This window comes from Aethina tumida, chromosome 6 (genome assembly GCF_024364675.1).
Source record: "Aethina tumida isolate Nest 87 chromosome 6, icAetTumi1.1, whole genome shotgun sequence".
Classification (NCBI taxonomy): domain Eukaryota; kingdom Metazoa; phylum Arthropoda; class Insecta; order Coleoptera; family Nitidulidae; genus Aethina; species Aethina tumida.
The window spans coordinates 15754141-15771913 of record NC_065440.1 but is presented as its reverse complement, the minus strand read 5'-3'; the positions used below and the strand labels follow the sequence as shown (position 1 = coordinate 15771913).

The 17773-nt window shown below is 32.7% G+C and overlaps 2 protein-coding genes and 1 long non-coding RNA gene across 3 annotated transcripts; 2 read left to right on the top strand and 1 right to left on the bottom strand.

Moving 5' to 3' along the window:
- Positions 1-1418: 1418 nt before the first annotated feature.
- Positions 1419-3210, bottom strand: LOC109602230 (cytochrome P450 6a8). Its single transcript, XM_020018557.2, has 4 exons — positions 2585-3210; positions 2002-2532; positions 1698-1949; positions 1419-1641 (listed from the first exon to the last, which is right to left on the bottom strand). The coding sequence occupies exons 1-4, from the start codon at positions 3165-3167 to the stop codon at positions 1475-1477; spliced, it is 1533 nt and encodes a 510-aa protein (XP_019874116.1). The 5' UTR covers positions 3168-3210; the 3' UTR covers positions 1419-1474.
- A 312-nt stretch (positions 3211-3522) lies between these two features.
- On the top strand, positions 3523-5095 carry LOC126266008 (uncharacterized). Its single transcript, XM_049969186.1, has 4 exons — positions 3523-4134; positions 4184-4751; positions 4804-4903; positions 4952-5095. The coding sequence occupies exons 1-4, from the start codon at positions 3933-3935 to the stop codon at positions 5075-5077; spliced, it is 996 nt and encodes a 331-aa protein (XP_049825143.1). The 5' UTR covers positions 3523-3932; the 3' UTR covers positions 5078-5095.
- On the top strand, positions 5096-5661 carry LOC126266009 (uncharacterized). Its single transcript, XR_007548467.1, has 3 exons — positions 5096-5247; positions 5306-5392; positions 5523-5661. It is a non-coding gene; the product is annotated as an uncharacterized LOC126266009 (long non-coding RNA).
- The last annotated feature ends 12112 nt before the right edge of the window (positions 5662-17773 follow it).

Below are 17773 nucleotides of genomic sequence, written 5' to 3'. Positions count from 1 at the left end.
AAATAAATACTACATTTATTTGCTACATCTCATTTCATTGTTAATAATTTAATAAGCATAAAACTTTTTTCCCTAAACCTATCTACACTCATCGTAATACCAAAACTTATCAAGAGGGTCGAAACAGTTAAATAATAAATGCTACAGTTATTTGCTACATTTTATTTTAATTTGTCTGACAGAAAATAACTATTGTTCAAAATGTTTCTATAAATTTTTAGTCACAAAATATTATGAAATAGAATAAAATAGTTGGATCTAATATTTTAAATAAATACTACGCTTATTTGCTACATCTCATTTCATTTATAATAATTTAATAAGCAAAAAACTTTTTTCCCTTAACTTTTCTATAAAATATAAATACTCACCATAATAACAAAACTTATCAAGAGGGTCAAAATAGTTAAATAATAAAAGCTACAATTATATGCTACATTTAATTTATCTGACAGACTGTTTTTTCAAAATTTTTCTATAAATTTTTAGTCACAAAATATTATCAAATAGGATCAAATAGTAACTTGTGTGTACTTTAAATAAATACTACATTTATATGCTACATTCCATTTCTAATAATAATTTCATAAACAAAAAAACTTTCTTCCCTAAACATTTCTATAGAATATAGACATCAATCATAATAATAAAATTTATTAAGGGGGTGGAAATAGTTAAATAATATATACTACAAATATTGCTACATTTTATATTAATTTGTCTGACAGAAAACACCTTTTTCACAAAATTTTTATATAAATTTTAAACATTAAATATTATGAAATGAGATAAAATAGTCAGATCTATTACTTTAAATAAATACAAATACAATTATTTGCCTCGTTATATTTTAAATTAAAAGACAGAAAACACTTTTTTATTAATATTTTTTATAAATTATAGATATTCAATAGGTTTAAATAATTAGATTTACTATTTTAAATAAATGCTACACTAATTTGCTTCATTTTTTGCATTATTATTAGTTTAATAACTAAAGAATAATTTTTTTGCCCAAGGATGTTTCCCATAAAATAATTCGCCGGGACAAATGACGATTGATTCTTGTAGCCGAGCAGCGGGAACGTACCCCAGTTTCCGGTCCCATTATCAATTGTTTTGACTGTGACAATTTGGCGGCGTGCCGCTTGCGAAGGGTGGCGAAACAATCGCCCCCACGAAAGCCGACGTTAGTTTTGGTCCAGCGGCCACGGGACGAGCGGCTGCTGCGGACGGTTTCAATTTGAGGCCCCGGACTGATACGTCTTAATCAGATTTCGGGGCTCAAATCGTATGCACCCTCTTTCGCTGGCGGTTTTACGCCGCCACCGGTCCGGGATTTAACCGACCGGAATACGCGGTGCGTCTAACAAATTGTTTTATTGCGGGGGGACGGACTTGTGTTTTGTTTAATTGAATCAAACGTTTAATTTATTAATTAATTCATACTGTAGGTAATTAACAATGACATGAATCACGAGACTTTTTCGAAATGGATCCAAACACCGTCAGCGGGAGACTGGACGAAGGTTGTGGCGGCTATCCTCAAGGGCACTCTGGTCCTTTCGTTCAGGGTTAATCTGTGGTTCTTAATTAGGGATATCAGGCCGAGTTTCGATTGCATTAGGCCAAACCTCAAACCTAAAAAGTCTCACTTAACACAAAATCTGAGCTAATAGAAAGTAAACTGGACTCACCAATGCAGTTCCTGCTTCCTTCTCCGAAGGGGATGTAGGCAAACTGGTCAATCTTCTGCTTATTCTCTGGTGAAAACCTGTCTGGATTATATTCTAGGGGGTTGTCGAAATGTTTGGGGTCGTGTTGAATTCCCATAATGGGTATAATCACCCTCATACCTTTTTTAACTACTATGTTTGACTCAGGAAGTTTGTAGTCACTCAAACACACCCTGGGAACGTTTGGAATTGGAGGATGTATCCTTAAAGATTCTAAAACCAATCATTTTACTATTTTAGTTGTATTTTATAAGGGTTAATTTACCATCAAGGACCTGAGACAAGTAAGTCATATCATTCAACACCTCATAAGTTAACTCATTGTTGTGCTTCTTCAAGACATCATTGATCTCCTTCCTGAGTTTATCCTGAATGGTTTGGTGTCTTGCCAACTCGTAGAGGGTAAATGTCATTGTGGTGGCCGACGTCTCATACCCAGCAGCAAAGAACACGAAGCACTGAGCAACGATCTCATCCATGGTCAACTCGTTGCCATCACCTTTGTACTCGTTGTTTTTACTCTTCATATCCATAACCAGTTGTAGGAAGTCCTTCCTGACAATGTTGTTTTCCTCCCTGTATTTAATGGAGTCGTTGACCACTCCGTAGAAGAATTTGCTTATTTCGGCGTCGAAGACTCTTACTCCCAAAGCCCTGGCTATGTGAGGGAACGATATGCACACGATTCTTCTGAATGTCTCACGAACTGAAGACGTAAATATTCTTTTGCCGTAGACTCTGAAGGGGGAATTATCATCCTCGAAGCTGTTACACTCCAAGCCGAAGGCGCACGAACCTAAAACACCAAACTTAGATGAACTAACACCAATGTTAATTGAGATTAGTACCAATGATGTCCATGGTGAACTTCTCGAGCATGTCTTTGATATCCACGGCCTCTTTGCTCTTAGCTTTGATGGCCACTTCAGTTTCTAGTAGTTTACCACACTCCAGCAGTATTGGGAACATGGACTTCATCTTCCCGGTGCTGAATGTGGGAGTGACCTTCCTCCTCAAGTTCCTCCACTTGGACCCCGATATCGAAATCAGGTGGGCACTGATCGGGTCCGTCTTCTCGTTGTAATACAACCCCCTGTCGCTGAAGTTGTTGAAGTCCTTCGTCATGATCAGTTTCACGTAGTCCAAGTCGGCCAGCAGTATCCCAGGGGAGGTCATGAAGTACATGCCGATGCACTTCAAGCCTCTGGCTCTGGCCTCCATGTACACCTCCTCCAGCTGTTCTCCGTTGTGCCTTCGGTGCTTCGACAGAGGGTTGGAGAGATTACCGAAGGGGAACTTGGGTTCGGAGTATGGCACGTTCATTCTCTTCCAATAGGTCATGCTCCATTTTAGGTAGGCCACTGTGACGCACACCAAGGCCACCAGGATGCCCAAAAGGTCCAGGGTTAAGTTGGTCGTCACCAGAGACATCGTGAATACTGCACTGTCAACACCTAAACTGAATTATCACTGTTTTAGAATATATATTGTGATTGTCATCACCTCAAGGTTATCTATAATTACGTGTATTTTTGTAACTTATTTATTTAATATTTAATAGTTTAATAGACTTGTTGATAAGGTACTTTTTATTATTTTGCTTATATTAGTTAACAGGTGTGTGAATACATATTTAATAATATTTACATACACGAGTAAAAGTTTAATAAATCACCTAGTAAATTGTTAATAATAACAATAAACAAAAACATTGATATTATCTTATCAATGCCAGACACAATTTTTGAAGCAAAATAAAAATTTTAAAACTTCTATTTTAAAATTTTTTGGGGTTTTATTCAAGTCTCAAGTGACAAATCTAAATAACAAATATCAAGAAAATCTAAAATTAATTAAACTAACTTTGTTAAAATATTCATCAAGTTTTAGGAACAATTAGTTGGACGTTGGGTTTAATTATCTGTGATTAGAGATATTCTGGACCGCCACGAACACTTCCAACTGTTTAATTATGATAAGTATCTATAATTTACTCTTTGAAGTATTTGCATGGCAAGAAATTTAATGGGTTTTAATTATGTTAAGTATTGGTACTTAAGAAAAATAATTTGTGCCAAGTAAAAACGAACAACAAATTAATAACAAATCTTCATTATTTTAATACACCATTAGTGTTTGTTTAAAGTATCAATTATAATAAATTGATGTCTTAAAGAACCATTAGCAATTATATAAATGTTCTTTGGTATTCCATATAAAACGATGGCACTGGAAGATGAAATTTTTGGTACGGTCATCACCATAATGAGATTCCATGGTCTGTGGAACATGGAACTTAACACCAATCGTTTCAAGCTACTAAAAGTCGTGGCATTTTATGGAAGCTCTTATGGAATTGTAGCGGGTTGTCTTCTCCACTTATTTTTTGGAGAACACGGTGAGTACCGCCATTAAGCTGAACGTCTCTGACACATTTTATTGCACAGACAACGACATCATGGACATATCAAACGACATACTATACACTATAATGGGTGCCTTTTACTTGTACGTATTTTTGGTCTTCTTGTCCAAAATCGAAGCGTTCTTTCAGTACGTAGACGAAATTAAAACCAACTGGGAGTTCGGAGTACCGAAGGCGATACATGGGCTCAATAAAAAGCACGACTTATACGCCAAGTCGATCTACTGCATGACGTTTTTCTCGGTCATCGGTTTGGCTGTGTTCGTCCATTTCGGAAAGCCTTATTGCGAAAGGAAGAACGAACTGTACGGTACTCACAACACTTGCGGACTGCTCGGGCCGTTCTTTATACCCGGATTTAATACGGACGACTATCAATTGTTGATATTGGGTTGTCAGTTGTATAGTGTACTTTTAACGACTCCGACCATCACGACTTGCAGCTACTTTGGTGCTGCGATGGTGGATGTGATCACCTTGAAGCTGGCCCATTTGAACGAACACATAGAAGACGTTTCTGATTGTTCCACGTACCATGAGCAACGAAATAAGTTGACGTTTTGTGTTAAATATCACAATCACATCATGGGGTTTGGCTTAAAGTATTTTGATTGAGTTTTTACAGTCAAAGTTTGATTTTAGTTTGCATCGACAGTTGCTGGACTGCACAGAGACCATCAGTAGCGTCCACTTTATGTTGTCGGCGTTAATAATTGGTATCATCATCTACCAGCTTTACATAGTAAGACTTTATTTTTACATAAAGTAGTTGGTAGTAATTTTTTTGTAGGACATCAACGTATTTACAATATGTCAAGTATGTGGATGGTTTGGAATCATAATTCTGTTGAGTTTGTCTGGACAAGCATTAGTTAATGAGGTATATCTGGTACTGAAGTTATTTCTTTGTTTCTAACTAATCAGTCATAGAGTGAAAAAGTTGCTCCAACTACATATAATATAAAATGGTACGACATGGATTTGAGACTCAGAAAGACAATTCAAATGATGATATTGAAAGGCCAAGAACCCATGTTTTATTCTGCTGGCATATTCTATGCATATTCCTTTGAATTATTACTGAAGGTACGATTAAAGTTTTAATTTAATATTCATGTTGTGTATATAAATATTTATTTTATAGATTGCTTACGATGGATTTACTTTCAGAACAATCTTAAATGATTTAAATTCCAGGTTTTAATCATCTATAACTATTTGTTAACACTGGGTAAATTGTGAAGTACTATATTTAATCTAATTATACTTATCAAATGTCTGCATCAATTTTTCATATGTCGTCAGCATTAAATTTGAAAGTTAATAATATACATAAGTATCTTAATTACATGTTATTTCAGGATCATTGCTAAGAATTTCAATTTCATTGGAGGCTTGAAGGTATTTTTGTTTTGAGAAAATAAATCGATCTTCTGCATTGATTAATTTTTCAAATAGGCATAATTTCATTAAAATTCACTTTGAGAAAAGACTACAGTTATAAATAAGACTAAAAATTAAGCTTAAATAAATAACTAATTAAATAAAAATAATAATAAAATTATTAATTATGTAAAAAATTCTTAATTTTTTTTTCAAATTAAAAAAAAAAAATGAAAATAACGAATTAAATTAAAAATAGGTTGTCCATTTAAATTTAAAAAATTAATTAAAAAAAAAACAATTAAATTAAAATGAAATTAAAATTTTTATTTAAATTTAGAGAATTTAGAAAATAGAGCTTAAAAAATTAAAAATATTCAATTAAATTAAAAAAAAAATCTTAATTTTAAATATACAATAGAAAATTAAGCAAAAAATTGAAAAGGGAAACAATTAAATCGTTATTTTAAATTTATAGAATTTAAGGAATTAAGATTAAAAATTAAAAGTAATTAATTAAATTAAAAATAAATATAAATTTATCAATTTATATTTATAAAATTTATAAATTAAAAAATATATGATTAAAACATAATAAAATCATTAATTTACATTTATAAAGTTTAAAAAATGAAACTTTAAAATTAAAAAAAAATAAATAAAAAATAATAAAATCGTTAATTTATATTTTTTTATTTAATATAAAATTTAAAGAATTAAGCTTGAAAATTAAAAGTAATCAATTAAATTAAAATAATTAATAATTATTTAATTTAATTGATAAATTTAAAATTTTAATTTGTCATATCTAAAGAATTAAGTTTAAAAAATTAAAAAATATTAAAATCGTAAATTTATATTCAAAAAATTTGATAAAATAAGCTGAAAAATTAAAAATTATGAATTAAATTAAAGAAGTAACATTAAAATTGTAAATTTAAAATTAAAAAATATAAAAAAATACATTTTAATTAAATAGGAATAAAAACGATAATTTAAAATTATGAAATTTAAAAAAATAGGTTTGAAAATGAAAAAATGAATAAATTAAATTAAAAAAATACTAAAATTATTAATTAAAAGTTTTAAGTGATCAATTTATTTAAAAATTATTGAAACAGTTATTTTATATTTATAAAATTTAAAAATTCAAGGTAAAAAAATTAAAAAAAAATAATTTAATTAAAAAATAATAAAACTTTAATTTATGCTTTAATTTATTTATAAAATTTAAGGCATAAAAATTAAAAGTAATTAGTTAAATTAAAGAAGTAATAATTAAATCATTAATTTAAATTTATCATATTTAAAAAATTAAAATAAAAAAAAATAATTAAAAAATAATAATTAATTAAAAAATAAATAATAATAAATGTCAAAACTAATCAGTTAAATTAAAAAAATAATGATGAAAATAATCAATTTTATTTTATCATATTTAAAAAAATTTAGCTGAAAAAAATTGGAAATAACCAATTAAATTAAAAAAATAATAAAATTATAAATTAAAATTAAAATTTATGTTTAAAACGTTAAAATTAATTTAAAACTAAAGTAATCAATTAAAATAAATAGAAATATAAAATATAAATTATAGCAACAATATCATTATCCAATAAAAAAATTAAACAATAATAATAATAAAATTATTAATTTAAATTAAAAAAAAAATTAAATTTAGAGTATTAAAATAGTATATTAAATACATACAATTTTGTATTAAAATATTAAAAATCCTGCTAACACAAAATAAAAAAAATAAGAAAATTATTATTTTAAATTTATAAAATTTAGAAAAATATCTTTGGTAAATTCAAAATAATCAATTGAATTAAAAAGATTAATAATAAAATTATTAATTAATATGATAAAAAAGTAATCAAGTAAAAAATAATAATTAACAGTTAATTTAAAATTAAAAAATTAAAAATAATTTAAATTTAATAAATTTGAAATATATGTATAAATTAATGTGTATAACATGTAACAGAGGGGATTCCCAGACAATGAGTGTATTTGAAATATGACAATCACCGAAAATAAATCGCAACAAAACCCACGAAAAAAATATAAACCCGAAGCTCCGCTAAAACAATGAATCGTCAACGAATTGCGGGCCTCGTCATCGGATCGCGGTCGGTGTCCCTTTGGCGCTTGTCGTACAGCGACGTGTTAATAGTAAATTCTAATTAAACGCTGGAACAATCGAGGTGTTTGTCCATACGTTAACCGTTTACATGATGGCGCACCGGTGTCGTCGTTACTCACCACGTCAGACGTCAAACTTGTAATCCCGTTTTTCTTTTATTTATTTTTTTTCCTTCTTGCATTTGCTACGTTTCGGTCGGACGTCGTTCCATCAATGTCCCTCCCGGTCGCGGCCGTTTTTTATTTTATGCCCGCAACCTGCAACTACAATCGCCCGTTTTCCCCGAGATTTATCCATCAAAAGCCCGCTCCGCGTACGGACACGCTTAATTGTTCGATGTTCGCGGAGACGACACGGTCGTAAAGATCGGGCTAATCAACGGGATCGACGGACGGAACGCATCGCCACAGGAGACGTGGCAACCCACCGTGGCTGGATTTTCAACAATGTGTCTTTAAATACTTAAAAAAAAAATACTTGCTTTAATGGCACAGAGTTTATAGAAACAATTTTGAAACAGGACTCCTCAAGCTTCAAGCATCTTGACCCATCAGGAAGCTTTGGGTACTCCTGGAGCATCAAGCTTTGCTGGAGTATTGAGTAGTCTTAAAGAAGTTCTACTGTAACAGGCAGTTGTCCATCATCCTCAAGTATTCCTGGAGCATTCAAGGCTCCCGGCACTGGAAGGTGCAATTTTTGGTACCACCACCGCCATATTGAGATTCCATGGTGTGTGGAACAAAGAACTAAACACCAGACGTTCCCAACTACTAAAACTGGTGGTATTTTACGGGACCTCTTATCTAATCGTTATTTGTTTGTCTTCTCCACTTATTTTTTGGAGAACACGGTGAGTACCGCCATTAAGCTGAACGTCTCTGACACATTTTATTGCACAAACAACGACATCATGGACATATCAAACGACATACTATACACTTTGATGGCTGCCTTTTACTTGTTCGTATTTTTTGTCTTCTTGTCTAAAATCGAAGCGTTCTTCGAGTACGTAGACGAAATTAAAACCAACTGGGAGTTCGGAGTACCGAAGGCGATACATGAGCTCAATAAAAAGCACGACTTATACGCCAAGTCGATCTACTGCTTGACGTTTTTCTCGGTCATCGGTTTGGCTGTGTTTGTCCATTTCGGAAAGCCTTGTTGTGAAAGGAAGAACGAACTGTACGGTACTCGCAACACTTGCGGACTGCTCGGGCCGTTCTTCATACCCGGATTTAATGCGCACGACTATAAATTGTTGATATTGGGTTGTCAGTTGTGTTATGTACTTTTAACGACTGCGACCATCACGACTTGCAGCTACTTTGGTGCTGCGATGGTGGATGTGATCACCTTGAAGCTGGCCCATTTGAACGAATGCATAGAAGGCGTTTCTGATTGTTCCACGTACCAAGAGCAACGAAATAAGTTGACGTTTTGTGTTAAATATCACAATCACATCATGGGGTTTGGCTTAAGGTATTTTGATTGAGTTTTTACGGTCAAAGTTTGATTTTAGTTTGCACCTTCAGTTGTTGGACTGCACGGAAACAATCAGTAGTGTCCACTTTATGTTGCCGCCCTTAATAATTGGCATCATTATCTACCAGCTTTACATAGTAAGACTTTATTTTTACATAAGGTTGTTGGTAGTAAATTTTTTGTAGGACATCAACGTATTTACAATATGTCAAGTATTCGGATGGTTTGGAATCATAATTCTGTTGAGTATGTCTGGGTAAGCACTGGTTAATGAGGTATATCTGGTACTGAAGTTATTTCTTTGTTTCTAACTAATCAGTCATAGAGTGAAAAAGTTGCTCCAACTACATATAATATAAAATGGTACGACATGGATTTGAGACACAGAAAGACAATTCAAATAATGATATTTAAAGGCCAAAAACCCATGTAATATTATGTTGGCATATTCTATGCATATTTCTTTGAATTATTACCGAAAGTACGATTAAAGTTTTAATTTAATATTCATGTTATGTGTATAAATATTTATTTTATAGATTGCCTACGATGGATTTACTTTCAGATGATGTAAATTTCAGGTTTTAATAATTTCTGAGTATTTGTTAACACTGGGTAAATTGTGAAGTATTATATTTAATCTAATTATACTTATCAAATGTCTGCATCGATTTTTCATATGTCGTCAGCATTAAATTTGAAATTAATAATATACATAAGTATCTTAATGACTTGTTATTTCAGGATCATTGCTGAGAATTTCAATTTCTTAGGCTAATTGAGAAAATAAATCGATCTTATTCATTGATTAATTTTTATAATGGACATAATTTTGACTCGTATAAGCAAAAATATCCACTCAATCCAACATCAGTCCACCACCAGACCCCTGTAAACATGCGGCCCAATAAAAATAAAAATGTGCAACACACATAATTAAACGACAGTTTAAAATCCACTTTCCCAGCCGGATTGCGGTGCCGGGATGCCCGAAATATTTCTACAGATCGAATCTGGCGGCCTAACCTTGTCATATCATCGTGTTTAACACTATCCACGGCGATCGTAGATTGGTCCACCAGGTTCGGACGCCTTTGTCCGCCGTCCGATAATTAAGTCTGTGACATTTTAAGTGTCTCAAAAAAGATGGATCGTTCCTGTGCGGCCGCGTGGAATTTTTCCTTTCGTTTTTGTGTCGTACAAGAGGTACTACAAGGAACTGTATCAAGGACCTTTTGTTTCTTTTTTTTATTATTGTTTAGAGGCGGTGACGTTTCGGATTATTGGGAATTAATAGTCGACGACGAATTTGTCTCTTTTTCTCTCCCAGTGGTTGTGACGGTCGTGATTTTATCGGTTGCCATACGAATTTTTCATAGTCACCATTGGGTTTGTTTTTTACAGAAAATGAAGAATCACCAGTGATCTAATCTGTCTTTTAATCTTGAAGATCTAAGAACTAAAGTAAATATCAGCACAGGTGACGTCATTGGTGTCTATTTTTATTGTAATAAGTTATTACGAACAGCTTACGAAGCCTCCACATCACCCAGACATCATTAACAGTTCAAAGAGTGTTAACACCAAATAACAAAGACGACGGTGTTTTATTGCCCGTTCGATTATTCCGAAAATCGCCACCGTAAATCTTCGAACAACCGAAAATACCCTTCAGCATAGTTATTAGTTGGAAACGGTCTTGGCGTAATTCTCATGGGCCGCGAGGATGCCCCGAATTTCGGCCTTACATATCTAGGATGCCTCGCGCCGGATTCCTGCCGTCCCCCGGCCAGATTCTACGGACAGATACCGGCTCCGTGTCAGACGATTACCGATTGTTATTAGGACCACAGCCATTGTTTCTGCTCACCGGCCAGATACGTAACCGATAAAAACCGGAGACGCTGAGGATGATGTAAAGGTCAGGTCTTCGGCGACGTTTATCGGACGCTGCTCATCTAAATCGATTCGAACGTGTTTTTTTAATGTCATTCGGTTTAATTTGGAATGAATTTTGAGGGATTCCGGAGGGTTGTTGCGGTCCGATTTGGTGCCGATACGGATGGACGTCTTTATCCATCCTAGGGCTTCTGAAGAAGTGAAAGTCTTTAATTAGGCGGGATCGGTGGTTGCGTAAATCCGCCAGAGGCAGGAAACTTAAATCACCCGCGGACGTGGGGGATTTTTCCGAATGCAAATCGACCCAGCGACCGGAGGAACCGAAGGAATCGATCGATCAATCAGCGGTGTTCGTCCCCGAGGCGAACGTCGTTCGATTTTTATGAGCGTTAATTTTCAGAATGTCGATGGACAATTGTCACTCGGCTCTTCGTTCCGGTCGCAACGACTGACGTGTACGCAATAAATCGCCGGCGTGGAGAACAATTGAAGATATTTCGTGCAGATAGGGGGACGATTAAATGCGAGTACGGTCAGGAATTTTTAATTAGTTTTCGGCTTATATAGGCTCGGCCCTCGGGCCAACGTTCATTCTTCAGGGTGACTTAAATGATTATTTGATCTGAGCAGCTATTTCAATTGGATTGCAATCAAGGTGATTGAAAATTTCATCATTAAGCATCGAGAGTTTATCTATATCTTCTTTCTGGCTTTCTAACTGAGTTTAACACTCATAACAGTTGATCAGCATCTTCTTACCGTTCTTCTGTCTAAGTTCATCTAAGCTTCGAAGGTTCTAATTTATGACCTACACCATATAAAGGGTCAGTAAAGCTCTTAATGTACTTCTAGATCTAGATTATGATGCTCTGAAGACTTCTGAAGACATCAACTCGTGACCTGCAGAATTTAAAGGATTTGGAGTTATTTTGTCTTTGGTTTCAAGAATTTTAAGGATCTAAGATGACAGCTATTTTAACTAAATTATAAGTACACCAATTAAAATTTCATCATTAACCATCAGCAGTTTATCAGTAAAGTTCTTCCTATACTTCTAGATGTAGATTATGAAGTTCTGAAAATTTCTGAAGACTTCAACTTGTGACCTACAGAATTTAAAAGGTATGAAGATGTTATTTTGTTTTTGGTTTCAAAAATTTTAAGGATCTAAGATTCTGTTTTTAGTTGATTTCATCAGTTGAAAATCTTAGAAGCTGTTTCAACTGAATTGTAAGTACACCAATTAAAATTTCATCATTAACCATCAGCAGTTTATCAGTAAAGTTCTTCCTATACTTCTAGATGTAGATTATGAAGTTCTGAAAACTTCTGAAGACTTCAACTTGTGACCTAAAGAATTTAAAAGGTTTGGAGATGTTATTTTGACTTTGGTTTCAAGAATTTTAAGGATCTAAGATTCTGTTTTTAGTTGATTTTATCAGTTCAAAATCTTGGAAGCTGTTTCAACTGAATTGTAAGTACACCAATTAAAATTTCATCATTAACCATCAGCAGTTTATCAGTAAAGTTCTTCCTATACTTCTAGATGTAGATTATGAAGTTCTGAAAAATTCTGAAGACTTCAACTTGTGACCTACAGAATTTAAAAGGTTTGAAGATGTTATTTTGTTTTTGGTTTCAAAAATTTTAAGGATCTAAGATTCTGTTTTTAGTTGATTTCATCAGTTGAAAATCTTGGAAGCTGTTTCAACTGAATTGTAAGTACACCAATTAAAATTTCATCATTAACCATCAGCAGTTTATCAGTAAAGTTCTTCCTACCCTTCTAGATCTAGATTATGAAGTTCTGAAAACTTCTGAAAACTTCAACTTGTGACTTACAGAATTTAAAAGGTTTGGAGATATTATTTTGTCTTTGGTTTCAAAAATTTTAAAGATCTAAGATTCTGTTTTTAGTTGATTTTATCAGTTCAAAATCTTGGAAGCTGTTTCAACTGAATTGTAAATACACCAATTAAAATTTCATCATTAACCATCAGCAGTTTATCAGTAAAGTTCTTCCTACCCTTCTAGATTTAGATTATGAAGTTCTGAAAACTTCTGAATGCTTCAACTTGTGACCTACAGAATTTAAAAGGTTTGGAGATATTATTTTGTCTTTGGTTTCAAAAATTTTAAAGATCTAAGATTCTGTTTTTAGTTGATTTTATCAGTTCAAAATCTTGGAAGCTGTTTCAACTGAATTGTAAATACACCAATTAAAATTTCATCATTAACCATCAGCAGTTTATCAGTAAAGTTCTTCCTACCCTTCTAGATCTAGATTATGAAGTTCTGAAAACTTCTGAATGCTTCAACTTGTGACCTACAGAATTTAAAAGGTTTGGAGATATTATTTTGTCTTTGGTTTCAAAAATTTTAAGGATCTAAGATTCTGTTTTTAGTTGATTTCATCAGTTGAAAATCTTAGAAGCTGTTTCAACTGAATTGTAAGTACACCAATAAAAGTTTCATCATTAACCATCAGCAGTTTATCAGTAAAGTTCTTCCTACCCTTCTAGATCTAGATTATGAAGTTCTGAAAACTTCTGAAAACTTCAACTTGTGACTTACAGAATTTAAAAGGTTTGGAGATATTATTTTGTCTTTGGTTTCAAAAATTTTAAAGATCTAAGATTCTGTTTTTAGTTGATTTTATCAGTTCAAAATCTTGGAAGCTGTTTCAACTGAATTGTAAATACACCAATTAAAATTTCATCATTAACCATCAGCAGTTTATCAGTAAAGTTCTTCCTACCCTTCTAGATCTAGATTATGAAGTTCTGAAAACTTCTGAATGCTTCAACTTGTGACCTACAGAATTTAAAAGGTTTGGAGATATTATTTTGTCTTTGGTTTCAAAAATTTTAAGGATCTAAGATTCTGTTTTTAGTTGATTTCATCAGTTGAAAATCTTAGAAGCTGTTTCAACTGAATTGTAAGTACACCAATTAAAATTTCATCATTAACCATCAGCAGTTTATCAGTAAAGTTCTTCCTACCCTTCTAGATCTAGATTATGATGTTCTGAAAACTTCTGAAGACTTCAACTTGTGACATACATTATTTAAAAGATTTGGGATGTAATTTTAGCTTTGATTTTGAGAAGATTCTTTTTTTATTTGAATTCAAGAGTTGAATATCTCTTTCATCTAATTTCATCATTAGATCATCATCATCATATCCAGATTATGAAATTCTAAAAACTTCTGAAGATGTCAATTCGTGACCTACACATATTGAAAGAATTTGAAGATGTTTAATTTGCTATTTTGTCCTTCTAAATCTATATTATGAGATTCTGAAGACTTCTGAAGACTTTGTTTAATTTGCTACTTTTGTCTTCGATTTCCAAAATTGAAACCAAGGTCTCTCCTAAATAACCATCAATCTTTAAAACTTGTACCCTCAGTTTTTGGTCCATTTGAACAATTAGTCCGATCCCTGCCAGATGACCTGTCCCAACACCCAGAAACAAAAACCGATTATGGTTTTTGGCAGACCGATCGGTCGTGTCATCTCAACCCAAAAATGATTCGAATTCCGAAGCGGCCGTGGGTTTTTAATTGGTCGGATCGGTGTTTGACAAAATATTTATAAGAAATGAACATCGATCGGTCGATCGGATTTCGTCCCACGGATGCGATGTTCGGCGACGACTATTGACAAGGGTCGGGCGTTATCACGACCAACTCGGACCTGTCCCGGTATTTATTGAATGTTATGATATTCATTACAATTTAATTAAGGATCCGGATCGGTTTTTTAAGGGGTACAAATGGTGTTCGGGTTCTATCTGTGCATCTGAGTGTGGAGGAAAAAAATGCGGGGTTGGTGGTGGTAGTGGTGGCTTGTGAGATAGTCTACAAAACAGGTGCTAATGTTTTTTTTAACAAAATACATGGTGGTCCATAACTAATAATTATCGATTGATTATTAGATTTCATAAGTTAATTAACTGTGGAAATCTACTTTAAATACCTTAAATAATATTAATTTTCTATTTGTAATTGACAACAATTGTATAAATTCAGAAATAAAGTGCTGTAATTCAAAATAATAAATAAAATATGTGTTAATTCATACCACAGCAGGAAACATGAATGTATATTATTCATTTTTATTAAATATTTATGAATTAAAATTAACACCTCATGATTTCTTCACCCCAACACATTTTGTTTTATAAATAAATATTACTAGAGCTTGAATTAATTAAATTTAATTTCCAATATGTTTTCCTGAATGATTTCTTATAAGATAGCCCTCCAATTATATTACAGCCAATAAATACCTTAAGAGAGATTCAAAATCAAACTATTCGCCATCGTTAAAATTCATACCATTCAATTTTTTTTTAATTGGAAAGCATGCACAAAAACGTCCGAGATATTTCAAGAACGTTTTTAAAATTTCCCACAGGATATTATATAAACTTATTATGGTGAAGAACTTCCTGGAAGACTATTTTTATATAAAAGTAAGAAATTTTTCTGTGACCTCAGCTTGTTAATCAATTAGTTTTTTACTTGGTCTTTTTGTGTTTTTATTTACTGTTCAACTAATTTAAGTTGCAGTAAAATGGTCTACTGCTCCATACATTTAACATAAAAGAACTAACGATTTATTTTATATATATATATATATATATATATATATATATATATATATATTTCTCTGAATTGAGTTGTACATAAATATAGTAACAAATAATTTCTAAAGGGATTTTAAATACTGTTAAAATGATGAATAGAATTATATACAAATAGACAAATGCTGCATATCAGTCTCACCTATACCAAAGTTTTTGGAATATTGAAAATCTTACATAATAATTTAAAAAATTGTTATTATAAAACAATTATTAATTTCTAGCAAAATAATATTAATAATAATAATAATAATAGTAATAATAATAATAATGGTAATGGTAATGGTAAAAGTAATGGTCGTGGTCGTGGTAGTGGTAGTGATAATGGTTGTAATAGTGGTGGTGGTAGTGGTAGTGATATTGGTAGTGATAGTGGTAGTGATAATGGTTGTGATAGTAGAGGTTGGTAGTGGTCGTGGTAATGGAGTGGTAGTGGTAGTGGTAGTGGTACTGGTAGTGTAGTGGCAGTGGTATTGGTATTGGTATTGGTGTTGATGGTGATAGTGGTAGTGGTAGTGGTAGTGGTATTGGTATTGGTAGTACAGTGGTAGTGCAGTGATAGTGTAGTGGTAGTGCAGTTGTAGTGCAGTGGTAGTGCTGAGGCAGTGCAATGGTAGTGCAGTGGTAGTGTAGTAGTAGTGCAGTGGTAGTGCAGTGGTAGTGCAGTGGTAGTGTAGTGGAAGTGTAGTGGTATTGGTAGTGATTGTGGTAGTGCTAGTGTAGTGGCAGTGGTATTGGTATTGGTATTGGTGTTGATAGTGATAGTGGTAGTGGTAGTGGTATTGGTATTGGTAGTACGGTGGTAGTGCAGTGATAGTGTAGTGGTAGTGCAGTTGTAGTGCAGTGGTAGTGCTGAGGCAGTGCAGTGGTAGTGCAATGGTAGTGCAGTGGTAGTGTAGTAGTAGTGCAGTGGTAGTGCAGTGGTAGTGTAGTGGTAGTGTAGTGGCAGTGGTATTGGTATTGGTATTGGTATTGGTGGTGATAGTGGTAGTGGTTTGGTATTGGTTGTGATAGTGGAGTGGTAGTGTAGTGGAAGTGTAGTGGTATTGGTAGTGATTGTGGTAGTGCTAGTGTAGTGGCAGTATTAGTGGTAGTGCAGTGGTAGTGTAGTGGTAGTGTATAACTCTTTTATTTGATGTGACCTGTTAAAATAATATTAATTTATTATTGTTGTTTTGTACAGTATTATAAAAACTACCTATATTCTTATTCTATAAAATGTTACATACCGTGTCAAAAATGATGGACGTGTCGGACGGAACATCAATACCCTTTTGTAAACAAAAAAGAAAGATATACCCAGTCATCACAGAAATTTAAACTCTTAGCAATAATCTTAAAATAACATATTATTAGGATATTTACGTATATTATTAACTTTAAATTTAATGTTGACTGCATTTGAAAAATCGATGAAGACATTTGATGAGTGTAATTAGATTAAATATAGTACTACATAATTTATCCAGTGTTGACAAATACTCAGAGATTATTAAAAGCTGTAATTTACATCATTTAAGACTGTTCTCAAAGTAAATTCATCATAGGCAATCTATAAAATAAATATTTATTTACATAACATGAATATTAAATTAAAACTTTAATCGTACCTTCAGTAATAATTCAAAGGAATATGCATAGAATATGCTAGCATAATAATACATGGATTTTTGGCCTTTCAATATTATCATTTGAATTGTCTTTCTGTGTCTCAAATCCATGTACCATTTTATATTATATGTAGTTGCAGCAACTTTTTCACTGTGTGCCTGATTAGTTAGAAATAAAGAAATAATTTCAGTACTAGATATACCTCATTAACCAGTGCTTGCCCAGACAAACTCAACAGAATTATGATTCCAAACCATCCACATACTTGACATATTGTAAATACGTTGATGTCCTACAAAAAAATTACTACCAACAACTTTAAGAAAAAATAAAGTCTTACTAGGTAAAGCTGGTAGATGATGATGCCAATTATTAAGGCCGACAATATAAAGTGGACACTATTGATTGTGTCCCTGCAGTTCAACAACTGAAGGTGC